This window comes from Stomoxys calcitrans, chromosome 2, assembly GCF_963082655.1.
Source record: "Stomoxys calcitrans chromosome 2, idStoCalc2.1, whole genome shotgun sequence".
Taxonomy (NCBI): Eukaryota; Metazoa; Arthropoda; class Insecta; order Diptera; family Muscidae; genus Stomoxys; species Stomoxys calcitrans.
The window spans coordinates 125,574,398-125,595,987 of NC_081553.1; the positions used below are offsets into that span (position 1 = coordinate 125,574,398).

Here is a 21,590-nt window from a genome sequence, read left to right on the forward strand (position 1 = left end):
TTGTTGATATGAGCAGACTCTAGGTGCATGAGTAATTCTATTTGCTCAGTAGACTTTGAAATACCTGTGGAGGTTACATTCTTCCATAGCTTAGAGGCCTCGGAAGTACCTACCTAGTATCAACAGAATCTCCATCTAACAATTCGTTCTTATGGTTTTTTGAAATCGGCCTTGTATTTATTAACTCATTGTTAAAGGTGTCCCAGTTCTTCGGCAGTTCTTCTTTAACCGACAAATTCTGTGAACCACTAGCGATTGTTATTTGCCTCTCGGTTTAGTTCTACGACATCGAACAGAAGAACTAGGGTCCTGTGCAAAATGTGACAAAATTTATCCCAGTCCGCCTTCTTTCTCCATCTACAAAACGGTTACTAATGTAACAATTTTTGCATAAGCTGTGGTCACTGTCGACTACAGCAATCTTATTTCTCTGAGTGTAATTACCGAAGTTGGGCATTCGGAGATTATCTGGATTGTTCGTTCAACAAAAGGTACGAAAAGAAAGGTAGATATACATATGTACATGAGAACATTTCCTGTAACTAGGGATCCATATTAACTGAATTGTGTAAATACGTCCGAATGCAGACTGTCTCCATGACTTTGGTGTTGCTTATTTGTGGAAAGTTTTATCACTTCTTTTATCTCCTATTGCTATCTCCTGATTACATATCTTTATGGTACAGCTTTTTAAACATCTTTAAAGAGTGAATATTTATTTGCCTATGGTAGAATTCAAGAAGGAAAAAAAATATATGTACATAAGGCCAACTGATACTGTTATATTAAGTTAAAACAAATCTTGGTGGTACTTATGCACTTTCTTAAACAAATTTACAAATGACATTTGCTAAGAAGAACTAAAGTCCATTTGAATCAATTAATTCGTTTTGTCCATCTAGACAAAATAGATCAAAGTTCATAATGTATTTAAAATTTACTTTGGACAACACGCTTAATTAAGCAACATGATTTTTTTTTTAAATATTTTAAGATTAATTATTAGTTCATTGGTCTGGCATATTATCTTATCAATATGTGTGCATGTATGTTAATCACATTTTTAAAATTCTTGCAGACCATGAAGAGATTAATTTAAATGATAGGTTAGATTAGGTTTAAGTGGCAGTCTGCCATCAGACCCACTTAGACGTTTTCGTCCATTGTGATACCACAGGAACAGAAGAAGGAAGATGCCTTCAAGTTCCTACCGTTGAACCATCCAGATAGCTTTAAAAAGCCCAATAATCTGCGAATGTTCACATCCGCTATATCAGGCAGGTTCCCAAAAAAATAAGAACCTTAAGTGGAACTCTTTCTAACTGCTAGTGCGGGACACACACACAGAAAGTGTTTTATAGTCCCTTCTTCTTCGATGTCCTCACAGATTCTGCAAAAGTCGTTGCTGCAACCTTCAGTCTGTCAGCATGTTTTCCGATTAGACTGTGACCTGTCATAACGGACACAATGACTGAGACTTCTGTTCTAGCCAATGACAGCAACGAAGTAGACCTCTTCAAGTCTAGATTAGGCCACATAGTTTTGGAATGCTCACAGCCCCCTCTTTATGACCATTTATCATTCGTTGTCCTTCGGGTCTGCTCCTGAAAACTTAGCTTACATGTAGAGGTATATCCACAGACTCCAGTATCCCTAGAATGTAGTTCCTAGTTTCGCAAGCTCATCTTCTTTAGAATTCTCTGGGATATCTCTGTGGTCCGGCAACCAGAACGGGTGAATTTTGTACTGTTCAGCCATCTCGCTGAGAGATCTGCGACATTCGAGGTCGTGTTCATAAATACATTCTCCAGGCATTTTATGGCTGCCTGGCTGTCTGAGACGATATTTATGCCAATCGTCGTTATGACATTATATCTTAGCCATTCCACCAATACCTTAATTGCAACGATCTCCGCTTGCTACACACTCCAGTGGTCGGGTAACTTTTTCGTTATAACCAGTTCTAGATCTTAAGAGTATACCCCAAAGCCCAATTCATCCGTATAGAAGTCTTTGTAACTTCTGTTACCAGGGTTATAATAGTTCCAATCGGTTCTATCAGGAATAGTGGTACAATAATTTTTATCAAAAAGCGGCTCAGGTATGGTGTAATCCACACTGCCTGGAACATCGGTTATTGTATCAAGGATAACACAGTGTCCGTAGCGGCCACATGACCAATGGGTAGCCACAATGTCCAGATGCATATAATGTAGCATTAAATTTAGTGCATCAGATGGTGTCGTCCATAGTGCGGCTGTGATGCACAAACAAGCCATCCAATGATTCTCTTGCAGTTGTTGCCTTCTTGCCCTTTCCAAAATGTTGGATTTGAAGTTCAATATCCTGTCCAGCAAAACACCCAGGTATTTTGCGCATTTTGTAAATGGAACATTCTCTCCTCCCAAGGAGAGAGGTTCCACTGTAGGCAACTTTTCTCTCCTGCTGAAAAGAACTAATTCTGTCTTGCACGTAGAGCTTCCTGAAGTATATCTGTTAGAGTGCTGGGAAACTTCTCCTAACCGCAATTGCCACGTCATCAGCATACGCGACCACTTTTACACCTTTTTCTTCCAGAGACAATAATATATTGTAAATGGCTATATTCCAAAGTAGAGAAGACTGTACACCTCCTTGAGGTGTTCCTCTGCTGACCCACCATTTTAGATCCACAGATCCCAATTTAAATGATAATATACATGAAATCTTAGAATAAGGGAATTTAATACTCAATGGACTCGAAATGTTATCATTGTGCTATCTATGGCTAAAAGTTGTTGCAATCCTTAATTATTAGGTTGAATAATTTTAAATTGACAAGATTTCATTGAAAACTTGTGTTTCATTTGTTAACTTTACGTTAGGCTAGATTACATTATTCAATAACAAACGGTATTAAAAGTTTTGCATCAACAAACCTTATGCTATTCTTGATTTTACTGCTGAATTTCAAAGAAATCGGTGTATATCTCGATGTAACCTCCATATATTTATATGTATTGTACGAACTCGTATACTGCAATTGTTAGACGTTGATCATCTGCTCCACTTTTAGTGTTTAATTACATATTACAAATTACAGGTCTTTAAGTTCGGCCGGCACTTTGCCGATACTAAATGGAATTATGGTGGTCGAGTTATTGGCAAATATTTTGTATACCATTTGGTATCAATTAAATACCGAACGAAGGAGGCTATTTAGAATTGACGGTGTCACATTTGTAGTTTTTTTCATCGTGGCAAAAGTGTTCTTTTGCTTTAAATTTAAAATTAGAAAATATGTGTTTTAATTTAATAAAATGTTTTGATAAATAAAATTCAAATTATTTGCAATGGTTTTTTAATTGTGGTTCATAAGAGGATGGAATATTCAATAACGGCTTGGAACTAAAACAATAACAGTTTTGTATTAACAGTTACATAGATCAGTTCGGTAAAAAGTTAAGTACCAAACGATACACACTTTTGGATCGCCGACGGCAATAGCTAAATCGAATTAGAATCAAGAATATACAGTCAAACTTCTATACAATGAAGCTCTCTCTATAATGAACAACTTTCAAAAACACGGCTTTTCCTTCCCATTTTCTTGTATTTTGATTCCCTTATAATGAATTTCTACACAGTGAAGGTTTCTATACAATGAAACAATTTTGCATGTGTAAATTTGACTTATGTGCGTTTCTTTCTCCTTATAATGAATTTTTCAAACAATTTTCTGTTACGCACATTAACAGCTCTGTGGACCGAAAATAAAGTTAAATATAATGAGGGGATTCCCAAATATAAAAAAAAAAACAAAAACAAACAAAAGAAGAAAGTCATATCAATTACAATTTTGGCATCAGTTAGTGGTGTCCAGTGAAACGATAATGACGTAGCGCAGTAGCATTTCTCAGGAAAAAAAAATTATTAATTATCAATAAAGTTGAAGAAGGAGTAAAAACAAGTAAAAAGGCATTAAGTTCGGCCAGGCCGAACTTTGAATACCCACCATCTCGGGTATATATGTAAACTCCCTTTCGTCACAATCCGATGAAAATTGGATAACTTATGCACCCAAATTCGGCACGGACATTAAGTGATCTTATAAATATAAGTCACTGTTGAATTTTGTATTTCAAATTTTAACAAAATCGGGTAATAAATAGAATACCGGCATATCAGTCTTTATGATAGCTATATCTAAACACAGTCCTATTTTTACCATATTTGGGTCGGATGGCGGGTGGCCCAAAGTACTCACTGTTTCAAATTTCAGTGAAATTGGATAAAAAATAATGTTTTTATGATCTTCAGAACCTTTATCGGGAGATCGGTCTATATGGCAGCTATATTTAAATATAGTCCGATCCAAACCATATTTGGGCGGATATCGGGAGACCTAAAACTACCCACTGTTTCAAATTTCAGCGAAATCGGGTAATAAATAGGGCTTTTATGGGCTTCAGACCCTTTATCGGGAGATCGGTCTATATGGCAGCTATATCTAAATATAGTCTGGTCTGAACTATATTTGGGTCCTATATTAGGACGGATGTCGGGAGACCGAAAACTACTCACTGTTTCAAATTTTAGCGAAATCTGTTAAAAAATAAACCTTTTATGGGCTTCAGACCCTTTATCGGGAGATCCGGTCTATATGGCAGCCATATCGGTTCAGATCGGACTATATTTGAATATTTAGGCTCGAAGTTGAGAGATCTGAAACTACTCACTGTTTCAAATTTCAGCGAAATCAGTTAAAAAATATAGCTTTTATGGGCTTCAGACCCTTTTTGGACAGATCGGTCTATAAGGCAGCTATATCTAAATATTGTCCGATCTGAACCATACTTAGGTCAGATGTCGGGAGGCTTAAAATAACCCACTGTTTCAAATTTCAACGATATTGGGCAATAAATAAAGCTTTTATGGGCTTCAGACCCTTTATTGGCAGCTATATCTAAATATAGTCCGATCTGCACCATATTTGGGTCCTATATTAGCACGGATGTCGGGAGACCTAAATCTATCCACTGTTTCAAATTTCAGCGAAATCGGGTAATAAATAGGGGTTTTATGGGCAACAACAACTCCTGACCTAAATATGGTTCAGATCGGATTATATTTAGATATACATAGCTACCATATAGACTGATCTCCCGATAAAGGTTCAGAACCTTTATTGGGAGATCGGTATATATGGCAGCTATATCTATATATAGTCCGATCTAAACCATTTAAACCTGAACCTGTTTAAAATTTCAGCAAAATCGGATGAAAAATGAAGTTTTTATGGGCATTAGACCCTTTATCGGAAAATCGGTCTATATAGCAGCTATATCCAAATATGGTCCGATTTGGCTCGATTAATAACCAGCGTGCATTAAAAAGACGTATTTGTGCCAAATTTCAGCTCAATATATCAATTTTTGAAGGCTGTAGAGTGATTACAACAGACGGACGGACATCGTTAAATCGTCTTAGAATTTTACGACGATCCGAAATATATATACTTTGTAGGGTCGGAAATTGATATTTCGATGTGTTGCAAACGGAATAACTAAATGAATATACCCCCTATCCTACAGTGGTGGGTATAAAAAGACGTAGCTAAGCAGTTTTGAATTCTGCCTACTACGTTATCAAATATTTTAAAAAAACAAAGCTGTAATTCGTAAAAATTTAGAAGACGAAGAAGCAATGCTGCTCGTTGTACAAATCTTCCGATTTCTGGGCCATTGATAAAGCAAAAAGCCAAAGAGTTTGCTGATGCATTGGGTCATGAAAATTTTGAAGCGAGCACAGGGTGGTTAGACAAATTTAAAAACCGGCATGGTATTGTAGCAAAAACCGTGTGTGGGGAAAGTGCTGACGCCACCATAAGAAATCGTGATGAATGGATTAAGAACGTTTTACTGAGATTGCTACAAAACTATGTATGATCAAAATGACATATTTAATGCCGATGAGATTGGTTTGTTTGGTTTGCCGAACAAAACACTAACATTCAAAAATGAGAAATGCTATGGAGGAAAACGGAGCAAAGAGAGAATTACTGTCCTAGTAGCAAGTAATACGACTGGTTTGGAGGAACTGAAACTGTTTCTTTTAGGATAGGCCAAAAATCTAAGATGTTTAAAGGAATAAGATCTCCAGACCCAAAGAGGCAAAATATAAAATGTGCAAAATATTGAGCTTGCATATTTTCCTCCCAACATTACGTCCTTACTTCAACCAATGGACCAAGGCATTATACACAACATAAAACAACTTAACAGAAATCACATTTTGATGAGCATACTGTCACAAATGGAGGACCGCAACTTTGTATTTGTATTTGGCCATAGATTTGCTTAAATCTATACGAAATTTAACCACAGTGTGGAATGCCGTTGAAAGACCAGAAACAATTGCCATTTGTTTCAAAAAGGTAGGATTTTCTAAAGATGGAATAGAGGCTTATTGGGATGAGGAAGATTTTCTTCTCTTAGCTGATTTGGCTGCTCTACAGGCTTCATCTAGGAATGTAACGAACGTTGATGCTTCATTTGAAGATTATTTCAATGTTGATATTAATGTGTGATTCTGAACAGTGTTCTAGAAACTCGTGGAGTTCCGGCTACGACAGGTACATATTTATTTGTTAGTTTTGCATGTATACATATTTTAATCCAAATGCCAAATTACTTTTAAATCCACAGATTCAGATAACGATAAAGTATTATCTGATGTCAATAAGACGATACCTACATTCGAGCACGTTTTTAAGCAATTGATGTTTTTAAGAACTTTTGTGCAGATGAAGAGTAACGTGCCCAGTAATGTATTTAAGTTTCTAAATATATTAGAATGTTTTGTTGACGAAGAGAAATGGAAAAGTGTTGTCCAAACTAAAATACCTGATTAATTTAAATAAAGATGAAAAAAAATATAATTTGTATGCGATTGTTTTGTTATTTGGTATTTGAAGGTTTTGTTGAGGAAAACAAATCAAAAGTGTAATCCAATTTAATATGCCTTGTTATTTTTTTACAATAAAGGTGGCGAAAAATATAATTTCTGTATTATGATGTTTCTATATAATAAAGTAATTTTCTTGTCCCGTCAAGATTCATTATAAGAAAGTTCGACTGTATACACTTTGTAGGGTGACAGATCAATATCCAAGAGTTAGAAACGGATTGGAGGCCACCATAGCGCTGAGAACTTCAGAAAATTTTTAGCGGTGCCTAATCCTGGCAACATTTGCGAGGAAATTACCCTGGTTTATCAGTCGTGTGAACTTCTCTACTAAGTGTTGTCGCTCTGTGGCACTTCGTTCGGGCTAGGCAATAAAAAAATCCCTTATCATTTAACTTAAACTTCTATCGGAGAACACTCATTGACATGAGAAAGGTATCTACGCTGCTTCTTAATGGAAGAATGCTCATGGGCAATTTTGTTATTACAAACGAATCAATAAAAAGCCAAGTAACAATCTTGGAACCAGTTTCCTAACAGAAATGTTCACAGTAGAACTTTCCGCAATTAATATGTGATCACCTATGCGTTTAATGGAGACAGTAAATACAACATTCAACTAAATTTTTTATTCAAAACAGCAAAATTGTTTGCTAAAACAGCAGTTTTTGTCTGTCGAAAATGGGAAAGCAGACATTACTGCAGTTTCAGCAAACAAAGGACTGCTGTATTAGCAAACATTTCGGTCAGCTACATTAGCAAACAAAATCTGTTGCTTAAGTAAAAAAATCTGCTGAAAAAAAATGTTATGCGATTTTTATACTCTCCACCATAGGATGGGGGGTATACTAATTTCGTCATTCTGCTTGTAACTACTCGAAATATTCGTCTGAGATCCCAAAAAGTATATATATTCGTGATCGTCGCGACATTTTATGTCGATCTAGCCATGTCCGTCCGTCCGTCTGTCTGTCGAAAGCACGCTAACTTTCGAAGGAGTAAAGCTAGCCGCTCGAAATTTTGCACAAGTACTTTATATTAGTGTAGATCGGTTGGTATTGTAAATGGGCCATATCGGTTCATGTTTTGATATAGCTGCCATATAAACCGATCTTGGGTCTTGACTTCTTAAGCCTAGAGTGCGCAATTCTTATCCGATTGGAATGAAATTTTGCACGAAGTGTTTTGCTATGATATCCAACAACTGTGCCAAGTATGGTTCAAATCGGTCAATAACCTGATATAGCTGTCATATAAACCGATCTTGGGTCTTGACTTCTTGAGCCTCTAGAGGGCGCAATTCTTATCCGATTTGAAGAAGTTTTTGCACGAAGTATTTTGTTATGATATGCAACAACTGTGCCAAGTATGGTTTAAATCGGTTCATAACCTGATATAGCTGTCATATAAACAGATCTGGGGACTTGACTTCTTGAGCTTCTAGAGGGCGCAATTCCTATCCGATTTGGCTGAAATTTTGCATGACGTATTTTATTCTTACTTTCAACAACTGTGTCAAATAAAGTTCAAATCGGTTCGTAACCCGATATAGCTGCCATATAAACCGATCTTGGGTCTTGACTACTGTGGTACAGGTTATTATAACTTAGTGAATTTGTTTGTAACACCTAAAAGGAAGAGAGATAGACCCATTGATAAGTATACCGATCGACTCAGAATCAATTGTTGATTCGATTTAGCTATGTCCGTCTGTCTGTCTGTCCGTCCGTCTGTTTGTCCGTATGTCCATGTTAATTTGTGTACAAAATACAGGTCGCAATTTTCATCCGATCGTCTTCAAATTTGGTACAGGCATGTTTTTCGGTCTAGAGACAAAGCCTATTGACATTGGAAAAAATCGGTTCAGATTTGGATATAGAACCCATATATATGTTCGTCCGATTTTCAGTAATAATACAATAAAATGGTCATTTGTTAACCGATTCTCTTGAAATTTGGCAGGAAAGATTATGTAATGACTCTCGATATTAGTGGTGAATTTCATTGAAATCGGCCCAGATTTAGATATAGCGGTCATATATGTATATCGCCAGATTTTAACCTCAAGAGCCACTGCAAGCGCATTGGTTTACCAATCTTGCCAAAATAATGCACAACGCTTTCCTCGACGACTACCACATTATCTGAGAAGTTTGCTCGAAATCGGTTCAAAATTAGATATAGCTCCATATATATGTTCGTCCGATTTTGGATAATTTGCAATAATCTTGTCATTTGTCAACCGTAGTTATTACAGCTTGAACATATTGACTCGGCGAAGTCCATCATAATTGGTTCAGAATTGGATATAACTCCCACATTGTACTTACAGGAAGGTGTGGGGTATTATACAGTCGGCACCACCCGACTTTTGCCCTTCCTTACTGGTTGTATCTAAATTTAAAGAAAAAAGATTATGGAAAGTATACATTCAGTGTACATTCACATTTAAATTTGTGTTTTATTTTTTCTTCGAACTTCCCCTTCATAATTAAGCAGCAGTCATTTTCAGCATACAATGGACTTTTCAGCAGCAAGCCTGCTGCTCTGAAACTGCAGAACTACTGCTGTAATGGCAGAACTACTGCTACAATAGCCGCAAAATTAACTAATAATATTCAGCAGACAGTATTTGCTATTTTCAGCAAACTTTTTTCTATGAGTGTACATTCGAGCTTTATTTAAGAACTTTAATGATATTTTTATATTATCTATCCGCCTAGTTATTCCGAAATCTTTAATTTTCGCCATACAGGCATTGCGCATAAAGCAATGTTTCGAGTTTCGGATCGCATGGGTTGATGTGGGGCTGCTTTCAAACTAATTCGCTTTGTTCGATGTCTACAAATCTAGAAGTTCGGGCTACTGACTTTGCTCATCCATTTCTTTAAACAAGTTAACCCGGCTGTTTTCAGACAACACTATAACGCTACACAACAATTTTTAACACATGGTATTACTATGAGTATACTGACCTTCCTATATGTCAACTTTGCGGTGACTTCGATGTGTATTGTATATACTGGCAGATTGTCTTTTTCGCTCACAATCGATTTGTCGATTAATAAAATTCTTGACGGCATCTAGCTGCATATATTACCTCCGATGGCCATTTTTAAGCTGCATGAAATCACAAATAGCATTAACATTTGCAATTTGCATTTCTTGAAAATGTAATTCAACTGAGGCAAACATGACTTACTTCAAAGGTTAATCTTTATATACACCCAGTAAAATGTTTTAATTTAACACCAGAAAAATATTTTCTATAGCAAAGAAAATCTGTTGAAAATGAGAAAACAAACAATTTACGCTGTTTGCCTAAAATTGCTATAATCGTAAAGGGATTTCCAATATGGACTTGACAACTTTGAATTCAATTTGTTAAGGCACTCTTATACTAATCATAGAACTTCCACTGTCAATTTATTCAGTAGACTCAATTTTTTCTTTATGGTAAAGTACTTGAACGAACAATGTCTGCAAATCATAAAAGTTAACTACCGAAATTAGCAGTCGGTGACCGCTAGCAAAACCATCTTCAGTGACGATGTTAATTATTGGTTAATGGGTTCGTCTGTCTATAAGCAAAATATGCGTTATTGATCAGGTGAAAATCCACATGTGCTTCACGAATCAACATTTTATCCACAAAAAATAACTGTTTGATGGGGATTGCATGCCGTCGGCGTCATTGAGCCGTACTTCCCCCAAGCCAATCGTCACGCTACCGTGAATGGTCAACACTACCGCACCATGCTCACTGATTATTTTTAACCGTGTTATCTCAAGAAATGGCCCAGTCGATTTGACGTCACTATACTATGTTCTTTGGGGATATTTCAAGTCATTGGTCTATGCCAACAAGCCAAGGAACATTATCTTATGTAAAACATTTCAACGATTTCAAAAATGCTACCCATAAAAATTTCAGATTTTTAGTATAGGAGATACGGCCGTACAAACTTCACCTCTTTTCGATTTTCAAAAAAAAAAACACAATTTTTAGGTATTTTGGCCCGATTTCAAGTGTTATATCTCGAAAATTCGTTAAGATATTGTCATTTTTTATTTTGTCTATGGAAGGATATATTTAATAAGTGTAGAATTATCAAAAAAATATATACTGATTTCTTTGAGCTTCGCCAGGTAAATCACTATTTAAAAAGTACCCATTTTCACTATTTTTCAACATTGATGGAAACAAAATATACCCAAAATAACCCTAGCAATATTTTCAAAATGCGTTCTTCGAATGTCCCTTAACATAATTCAAAAAAGTTTGGCTGCCCGTAGTTGCCCCAATTTTTTTAGAGGCAAAAAAGACTTTGTTCAAGAAGAGTTTGGAGGACATATCCCACAGTCGAAAATCGTTGAAATAATGGACAAGAATATCTACACGAAACTTTACATAGTGAATGTGGAGATGGTTTTCAATAATTATGCAAAATTTGTAGACCCTAGTAAGTCCGGGGGCTGACATGAGGCGTGAATGTAGGTCATCTCTAGCATTTCAAATTTTAGAGTGCTGCCAAATAGACCATATATAGGTCGATCGTCATGATTCTTTTTGCAAAAGATAGAGCTCTTAAAATCGTATAAAAAAAAAACATTTATAGATGTCTAGAATATCTATAACTTTTTATAAGATATTGGAGTTAAAAATATGTTGAAGGCCATGGGAGAAGCCGTTGTACAAATTTCAACCACATCGGATAAAAATTGCGCCCTCTAGAGGCTTAAGTCAAGATCCCAGATCAGCTTATATCGCAGTTATATTAGGTTATACACTGATTTAAGCCCTACTAAGAACAGTTGTAGCAAGTCATAACAGAATACTTCATACACAATTTCAGCCAAAACGGATGAGAATTACGCCCTCTAGTGGATCGGTTTATACGGAAGCTATATCAGGTTAGGTGTTGATTTAAGCCATACTTAGCGCAGTTGTTGGAAGTCATAACAAAATACGTCATGCACAATTTCAGCCAAATCGAATGAGAGTTGCGCCCTCTAGTGGCTCAAGAAGTCAACCGTACCGATTTTAACCATACATACTTCTTGCAAAACTTCAGCCAAATCGGATAAGAATTGCGCCCTCTAGTGGCTCAAGAAGTCAAGATCCAAGATCGGTTTATATGGCAGCTATATCAGGTTATGTGCTGATTTAAGCCATACTTAGCACAGCTGTTGAAAGTCATAACAAAACAAGTCATACACATTTTCAGCCAAATCGGATAAGAATTGCGCCTTCTAGAGTCCTCAGAAGTCAAGATCCCAGATCGGTTTATATGGCAGCTATATCAGGTTATGTGATAATTTAAACCACACTTAGCACAGTTGTTGGAATTCATAATAAAACACTTCATGCTAAATTTCAGCCAAATCGGATAACAATTGGCTCTCTAGAGCCATAAGAAGTCAAGATCCCAGGTCGGTTTATACGGAAGCTATATATCAAAACATGGACCGATGATTTAAGTGGCAGTCTCACTTAGACGTTCGTTCTCAGCCAGATCGCTTTAAAAAGCCCAACAACTTGCGTATGTTCACATGTTCTAAATCAGACATGTTCTCAAAGAAATGAGAACCTAAAGTGGAACTTCTTCAGTCTACTAGTGCGGGACAACCATACAGAAGGTGTTCTATAGACTCTTCTTCTGCAAAAGTCGTTGCTGGCAACCTTTAGTCTGTCAGCATGTTTTCCGTTTAGACTGTGACCTGTCATGACGGACACAATGACTGAGACGTCTATTCCAGCCAATGACAGCAAAGCGGTAGACCTCTTCAAGTCTAGATTAGGCCACATAGTTTTGAAATGCTCACAGCCCCCTCTTTGTGACCATCAACCATTCGTTGTTCTTCGGCCCTGGTTCCGAAAACTTAGCTTACATGGCGCTAGAGGAATACCCACAGATTCCAGTATCCCTGGAATGTGTAGGGTAGTTCCTAGTCTCGCAAGCTCGTCCGCTGTACAATTTCCTGATATATCTCAGTGGCCCTGAACCTAAAACATGTGAATTTTGAACTGTTCAGCCATCTCGTTGAGAAATCTGTGACAGTAGAGGGAGGTTTTTGTGGCTGCCTGGCTGTCCAAGAAGATATTTATGCCAATCGTCGTTATGACATTATATCTTAGTCATTCCTCCACAACCTTAATTGCAATGATCTCCACTTAATACACACTCCAGTAGTCGGGTAACCTTTTCGATATGACCAGTTCTAGATCTTTAGAGTACACTCCAAAGTCCACCTGGTCGTCTAGTTGGAAGCCATCCGTATAGAATTCTATGTAACTTCTATTACCAGGGATATCGTGGTTCCAATCGGTCTCATCAGGAATAGTTGTTGTAGCAGTGTGTTATACACTGAGGTGGCAGCCGTTGCCGATGAAGGAATCCATCGGGTCAATCCGGTACGTACAACCGGCTGCCATGGGACTGATCAGAAATAGTGGTACAGTACTTTTATCAAACGGCTCAGGTAGGGTGTAATCCACGATGTCTGGAACATCGGGTATTGTATCAAGGATAAAACAGAGTCCGTAGCCGCCACATGACCGATGAGAAAGCTCCCTTAAACTCACGGCAGTGGTTGCTGCAATTTGGATAGCCACAATGTCCAGAGGCATAAGATATAGCATTACATTCAGTGCATCATATGGTGTCGTCCTCAGTGCGTCTGCGAAGCACAAACAAGCCATCCTTCGGATCCGGTTGAGTATTGAGCAGGAGGTGGACTTTAGAAGCGCCGTCCACCAGACCACAAAACCTTAAATCATGACGATCTGACAACTTCAGTATATACCCAATACTTGATGCGCAGTCTAAATCCCCAACTTTTGCTACCGGCTCTCATGCAGGTGTATAGGGCAAAAGTTGCCTTTCTTGCCCTTTCCAAAATATTGGATTTGAAGTTCAATTTTTGCTAATGGCTCTCTTGCAGGTGTATGGGGCTAGAGTTGCCTTCCTTGCCCTTTTCAAAATATTGGATTTGAAGTTCAATTTCCTGTCTAGCAAAACACCCAGGTATTTTGCGATATTTTGCCCGTGAACATTCCACTAAGGAACAGGGGAAAACTTCTCACATATCAATGAGTGCAGTCCGATTCAAGTTTAAGCTGAATGATAAGGGGCCTCCTTTTTATAGCCGAGTCAGAACGGCGTGCCATAGTGCGACCTTTTGGAGAGAAGTTTTACATGGCATAGTATCTCACAAATGTTGCCAGCAATACGAGGGGAAAACCACCGCTGAACATTTTTCTGATGGTCTCATCAGGATTCGAACCCAGGCGTTCAGCGTCATAGGTGGACATGCTTACTTCTGCGCTACGGTGGACTCCACTATCACTGGTAGAAATTATGTAGACTTCTATTGTATTAGGTTACCAGGCTCTTTAAAGCAACCTGGCTAGTTCAACAGTAGGAACTAGACGAAATATTTCTTCCTTTTTTCGTGTGCCAACACTAAAAACTTACGTTGTTATGGTTTAAGAGTTCAAAAATTTTAATAGTTTTCCTTCGATAGTAACAAAAAATTTAATTTTTAAACCGCGGACGATGTTTACTGATGCCATCAAACTTATTTCTCTGAGTGTAGCATGTATTTGGAATAGTTTGAAGTCCGCAAATAACATACATTTTCCTACATTACCTTATTTATTGAAAAATGTATTTTGCATTCTAATATTAATAACCCTTTTACACTTTTTATACAATCAAGGAAAATTTACTTCTGCCGTAACCTTTGGATACTTGCATTATTTTATTCTGCAAATGTGTTTTATTGCTGCATTTGTTTTTATAAACAAAAATACTGTTTATTCCGTTTGCTATATGAAAACCACACGAGTCAAATATAAAAACCAGACTGATACCAAATGGCTGTTAGCAAAAAAGCAGAGTATGTTGCTTTAGTCGGCAAGCAGACAGGCAAATATACCTGTTCATTTCGCTTATATTCTAGAATTATAGATACACAATTTCACTCTAGCTCAAAGGTGGAATACATTCATTTTCTGGAGAAGTTAATAACCACTACAGCAAAATAGTACATAATAAGTCAAAGGAACTTAGTTCGGCTGGACTGTATCTTAGGTACTCGCTACCATTGACACATTAATTCAGATTGTATTTTGTGGCAATCAAATCAATCATCACAATTGAGGCTTCTAGGGTTACAAGAAGTAATGCGTGGGTCGGTTTATATGGGGTCTATATCTATTTATGAACCTATCTGGATGGGATTTAGGGTGAACGTTAGAGGGCAAAAATGCCTTTACCTAGCAAATTGTATCCAAATCGAGAATTTTAAAAGATAAAGAAGTAGAATCGGAGGATCGGTTATATGCGGACTATTTCCATATACTTGACCCATCTGGGTAGTATTTGGTGTGAGTGACATAAGTGTTCTTCGCGTTTCGATCGATAATAAACAACTGCCAAAACGCATTATAAACAAGTAAAAAGGGGTTAAGTTCGGGCCGAATTTTGGATACCCACCACCTCGGGTATATATGTAAACCACCTTTCATCAAAATTCGGTGAAAATTTCATAACTTATGTCCCATATCAGTTATATCAAAATATGTTCCGATTTGGACCAAATACTAATAACTACAGTAGATATATCTAAAAATAAACCGATCTGAACCTTATACGGCACGGATGTCGAAAAGCCTAACATAAGACTGTGTCAAATTTCAGTGAAATCGGATTATAAATGCGCCTTTTATGGGGCCAAGACTTTAAATCAAGATATAGGTCTCCATGGCAGCTATATACAAATCCGGAACGATTTAGGCCAAGTTGCATAAAAATGTCGAAGAGCCTAACTCAAAGCACTGTCCCAAATTTCGTCGAAGTCGGACAATAAATGTCTCTTTTCTGGGCCCAAAACCTTAAATCGAGAGATCGGTCTATATGGCAGCTATATTCAAATCTGGACCGATCTGGGCAAAATTTAAGAAGGACGTCGAAGAGCCTAACTAAACTCACTGTCTCAAATTTCAGCGACATCGGACAATAAATGCGTCTTTTATGGTCCCAAAACCTAAAACCTAGATATCGGTCTATATGGCAGTTATATACAAATCTGGACCGATCTGTGCGATATTGCAAAAGTATGTCTAGGGGCTCAACTTAACTCACTGTCCCGAATATGGGCAACATCGGACAATAAATGAGCATTTTATGGGCCCAAAACCTTAAAACGGCGGATCGGTCTATATGGCAGCTATATCCAAATCTGAACCGATCTGGGCCAAATTGAAGAAAGATGTCGAAGGGCATAAGACAACTCACTGCCCCAAACTTCAGCAAAATCGGATAATAAATGTGGCTTTTATGGACTTAAGACCCTAAATCGGAGGATCGGTCTATATGGCAGCTATATCCAAATCTGGACCGATCTGGGCTAAATTGACGAAGGATGTCGATGGGTCTAAAACACAATTGACTGTCCCGAATTTCATCAAAATCGGATAATAAATATGGCTTTTGTGGGCCTAAGACCCTAAATCGGAGGATCGGTCTATATGACAGCTATATCCAAATCTGGACCGATCTGGTCCAAATTAACGAAGGAAGTCGAAGGGCCTAACACAACTCCCTGTCCCAAATTTCAGCAAAATCGGATAATAAATGCGCCTTTTATGGGCCCAAGATCTTAAATCGAGAGATCGGTCTATATGGCTTATATATATCCAAATCTGGACCGATCTAGGCCAAATTGAAGGGGGATGTCAAAGGGCCTAACACAACTCACTGACCCAAATTTCGACTACATCGGACAATAAATGCGCTTTTTATGGGCCCAAAACCTTAAATCGAGAGATGTGTCACTGCAACCACTGCTGTGGGAATAAGGGAGTTTTCTCTTTGGCCAAGGAGCCGCTACAGGCACTGTTACAATTCTCGATATTCCAGGAAGTGTGGACTGCATATTGCCTAAACCGCTAATTTAAATAAAAGCACCGTATCACTATACCTGATAGGGACGTTTGGAGTTTCAATATTCCTGGTAGTAGAAGATACGAGACGGAGATCCTTGCAGTAAGAGAAGTGTTTGAATGGCTAAGATATTATATATGTACACCCAGAGAAAAAATTCATACCAAACATGCTCATTCATGAATATACGGTATTGAAGCAAAGCATTACCATATGACATCAAAGCAATACCGCATGGCATGGATGAAATATAAAATGATTAATACAATTTGGTACTAGCCTTATTACCGAACTGTTAATGCTGTCAATACTAAACTGTTATTAGTTTTAGTATCTAACCGTTATTGGCTTAATGTCAATCTGAATATTCCACCCTCTAATAAATCAAAATTAACCACAATGCTACTACGTAACAAAGTGCGAAAAAAATTTTCACCTAACCAGTTAAAGTTTAAACATGGTTAATCCATCATAGATCGGATATTCACATTTCGTCAAATCCTGGTAAAAACTGAGAAGAATAGCTCGACATTTACCATTTCTTTGTCGACTACAACGCCGCTTTCGACCGCCCCATACATTCAAAGGTATTTCAAGCCATGTTCGAGTTTGGTATCCCTGGAAAAGTAATAACACTCTGCAGGATGTACCTTGCTGATACACGTTCCTCAGTAAGAATAGGAAAGAACCTTTCCGAACTATTCATTAGCAAACGAGGTTTCAAGCAGGGATACAGCTTATCTTCAGGTATGTTTAATATTTTGCTGGAGAAGATTATACAAGATGAAGAAATTCACTTAAAACAGCTGTTTTCCCTTAATAAAATCAGCTGTTTTCAATGAATTGGCGAACGAATGGAGTGACAAAAGTATTTTCTTGTACTCAAAAGTCTGTGCAAATTTGTACACATTTTGACTGGACGTCGTTCGCGTAATTTATTTGCCAGCAAAAGAGAACAAGAGAATGCGTGAGAGCGAGAAAAATTTTGAGAGTTTGGTAATTGAGAAGTTTTTCCCAAGCAGAGGTTTGCAGCATCGAACAGCTTGTCTATGTAAACCAGCTGTTTAACTCGAATAAAGTTGTTCGAGTACTTTATTTGCCAGTAGAAGAGAGCGGGAGAGTGCATAAGAGCGAGAACAATTTTGATAATTTGATAACTGAGAGCGAGGAACAATGCCATGCATGGTCGTTTAAAAAATTTTCCCAAAAAGGTGTCACACTGCGGGACGCCATTCGGACTCGGCTATAAAAAAAGTTCCTTATCATTGAGTTTAAACTTAAATCGGAAAGCACTCACTGATGTGTGAGAATTTGCCCTTCTCTGTTCCTGGTGGTAATGTTCTTCCTTAGGGTAATGTTCTCATTAGGGGAGGGATGGCACCTCAGACATTTCGATTCAAATATGGATATCATATTCGTGCTGCACTTCCAAATCCCTTTAGTTTGAGCCCCATATTGGGGCTGGGCGCCCTCCGGCACTTTTTACTGAACAAAGATATCAAATTCGTTCTTTATTCCCAACGGAAATGAAGTTCAGTTTAGACGGTGCTTTAACGCGTACCCCAAAACACTTGGCTCCAAAATTGGATATCAAATTCGTTTTCTACTCTCAAATACCTTTTATTTGAGTCCCATATAGTCATAATGGGTCAAATAACCCATTTGACGTATCTTTAGGAGGAAAAGCGCCACCTAGACTTGAACGCAAATTTTAATGTCATATTCGTAATCTACTCTCTAATACCTTTCATTTGAGTCCCATATAACCATGGTCGACTAATATGCCCATTTGGGGGTGGCCGACCTCCCATTACTTGGACCTAATGTTTTATGCCATATTTGTAATCCACTGCCTAATACTTTTCATTTGAGTCCCATATTGACATGAACTTCGAATATATCTGTTTAGGGGGTGCCAGCTGGGTACTTGAACACAAATTTAATACCATATTCGTATTCTGGTCTCCAATACCTTTCATTTGTTATCCGTATTGTGCCCATCCGACCACTTTCGGATATGGGTGGCGTTTTTGAGGTAAATGGAAGGGTCCGCCTCCACCCGATATCTAAAAATTATATAGCCTATGTTTCCTTCCGGACAAACGTACACAATCTATGAAAATTTTAAGAAAATCGGTTCAGCCAATATCATATAGTCATAATGGGTCTAATGGCGTTTTTGAGGAGTGGCATGACCCCCTATTGTTCGATCTGATTTTGTATGCCAGATTCGAAATCTACTCCCGAATAACTCTCATTTGAGTCCCATATTGAAATGAACATCCAATATGTCTGGGGCAGTTTTGGGGTTGGGCGGCACGATGGGTACTTTTAATAGCATATTCGTATTCTACTCTTCAATACATTTCATTTGATACCTATATTGTCCCGATCGGTTCACTTTTAATTTTGGGTTGTGTTTTTGGCATAAGGGGACGGACCGTCCCCCTTCCGCTACCTACACAATATGCGAAAATTTCGAGAAAATCGGTTCTGCCGTTTTTCAGTCAATACGGAACAAACAAACCGAATCCCCTATATCTGTGATTGGCTAATGTATTCTACTCTTCAATACCTTTCATTTGAGGCCTATATTGTCCCGATCGGTCCACTTTTGATTTTGGGTTGTGTTTTTGGCATAAGGGGACGGACCGTCCCCTTATGCCCCATGCTTTTCATTGATACCCATATTGTCCCTATCGGTCCACTTTTGATTTTGGGTTGCGTTTTGGGGTAACGGTGGAGGGTTACCGTTATAAATAAATTATAAAATTATAAATAAATTATATCGTCAAATAAACCTATTTGAATAGGTTTTGGGGCTGGGGCGGCCCCCCAGGTACATGACCCTACTTTTATTATAAAATTCGTACTCTACTCTTGAATACCTTTCATTTGAATCCCATATTGTCCCGATCGGTTCACTTTTATTTCTGGGTAGTACTTTTGGGGTAAGGGGGAGGGTCCGCTGTGGATTGTGCAACCCAACTTCAGTTGCATTTCCAACGGGCAAATTTGTTATAGAAATTTCCATCTCTGCAGTGAATTGTAATTTTTTTTTTTACAATTTACTTAATAAGAGTGACAAAATTTTCCAATTTTGGGTTGCAATCCACAATCGATCCATAGATTTTATCACTTTGTTTTATTATAAAAGCCTCTTGGGGTTAGAGTATTAATAGGTTGGCTTTGCCGACTTCATCGCACTTTCATGTTTTGATAATTATGTAAACACTGCCATATAGCAGTTGAGTTTACCGGCTATTGTAAAAATTATAAAAATGGACACATCTTGAATTATTGCCCGCAAGTTTGTTTATGACGATCTACAAAATGCCTTAAACAGGACATTGTCTCTCACTTGTTTTTTTTTTTTGTATTTCCGACAATCATAGAAAATAGTAAGAAATAAGAAAGCCGGGTACATAAAGGTATTTTGAATAAACAAATAATTGAATTAAATAAATTGATCACTTATTATAATTTAGCGCTGTGTGTTCCCTCAACAGCTAAACCTGTAAATACTTGCATTATTTATGTTCAAACGTTTGTATTTATTTTTGTTTTGCTAAAAATTTACTTCTCCCGCTCAATACAATAGTACTGCACGAAACAAATAGAAAAACGAGACTAATTTCGAATTGCCGTTTAAAGTCTATTAGTAGAGATATTGCTGAATGAAAAAAGAAATTAGGGCAAAAAAGCGTAAACACATAAATAGGTAGGTAGACTATGTCGTAGCAAAACGTTGAGATTAGACTAACCGTGTCTGGAGTGGCCTTTAAGTAGATATCCAAACCCAGACGTTTAACGTTCACTCTTACTTTACTGCTAAATATAGATCATTGTTTGATAAGATAGTTCTGTTCCGTTCGGCTCGCTAATGCTGATAAGAGATCAATAAAATATCGCGAATGAATGCGAATGAGTAACAAAACACGAAAAGGGATTTTCAACACAGACTGTTGACCTACTCACTGCTGCATGCGCTAATAAGGTTTAACGTTGTTTGAGATACACACACGCAATGCTATGAATGCTTGGTGTTTGGCAAAACGGACTTTGACCTTACCATTTGAAAAGATTGTATTTTGTTTTTAGTTTCGAGTTTAATATCATTTATGAGTTATTTAATTTTTTGGTTTCGTTAGCCAGCCAATACTCACCACACAACGTTGCTATATTCTTTTTTTAATATTCTGTCGAATTATCCCGAATGTGGTATCTTAATCCAATTTAATAATATTAATTAGTGTTTTTATTATTTACAAAATGCAATCAATGTTTTGTATGTGTTTTTTCTCCTCAATTACTGCCATACGAATGAATGTTTTTTTCTCCCATATATGTTTAGTTGTTGTTTATTGAGAGAAGACAAACACTCGAAACACTAAAGCGGAAAACAAACTGTTCTCTCACAAAATCTGATTAAACAGCTGTTTGTTGAATGGGTGTGGGCATCACTGTTGAAATTTGAATACTTACCGTTAGTTCGGTCGCCCAGACAACCGTCTTGATAGCATGCTCCGATTACTTGTACGAGGATATCCCTGGGAACTGTCTTATCACAAATTAAGGGTGGTACTATGTTCTCTTTTAGCGAAACTATTTCATGATTACATTTTTTAGATAATAGATTTTGAGGCAAAAGAACTTGCTGATGGGACTTTCCCTCATTACTTATGAAAAATTTTT

The 21,590-nt window shown here is 37.4% G+C and overlaps 2 protein-coding genes across 7 annotated transcripts in view; one reads left to right on the top strand and one right to left on the bottom strand.

The window, feature by feature from the left end:
- Positions 1-21,221, bottom strand: part of LOC106084480 (peroxisomal carnitine O-octanoyltransferase) — a 28,876-nt gene extending 7,655 nt beyond the window's left edge. Inside the window, exons 1-2 of one of the 6 annotated variants that reach the window (XM_059363663.1) lie at positions 21,062-21,220; positions 9,921-10,065 (exon numbers count right to left, since the gene is read on the bottom strand). The gene's annotated coding sequence lies outside the window, so the exon portion shown is untranslated. Of the gene's footprint in view, positions 1-2,918; positions 3,257-9,920; positions 10,066-10,147; positions 10,317-14,703; positions 14,822-20,424; positions 20,515-21,061 lie in introns of those variants that run through there. The other 5 variants (XM_059363662.1, XM_013248186.2, XM_059363664.1 and 2 more) reach the window with 5 other exon arrangements.
- LOC131994746 (uncharacterized) lies at positions 5,920-6,568 on the top strand. Its single transcript, XM_059361616.1, has 2 exons — positions 5,920-6,055; positions 6,333-6,568. Exons 1-2 carry the CDS (start codon positions 5,920-5,922, stop codon positions 6,566-6,568), a joined length of 372 nt encoding a protein of 123 aa, XP_059217599.1.
- Positions 21,222-21,590: the final 369 nt, after the last annotated feature.

Bases quoted from the DNA above. Each gene is read 5' to 3' on its own strand.
- LOC131994746 (XM_059361616.1), top strand. From the start codon at position 5,920: ATGTATGATCAAAATGACATATTTAATGCCGATGAGATTGGTTTGTTT. The intron at 6,056-6,332 runs GTAATACGACTG...ATTTGGCCATAG, and splicing joins AATTACTGTCCTAGTAGCAA to ATTTGCTTAAATCTATACGA.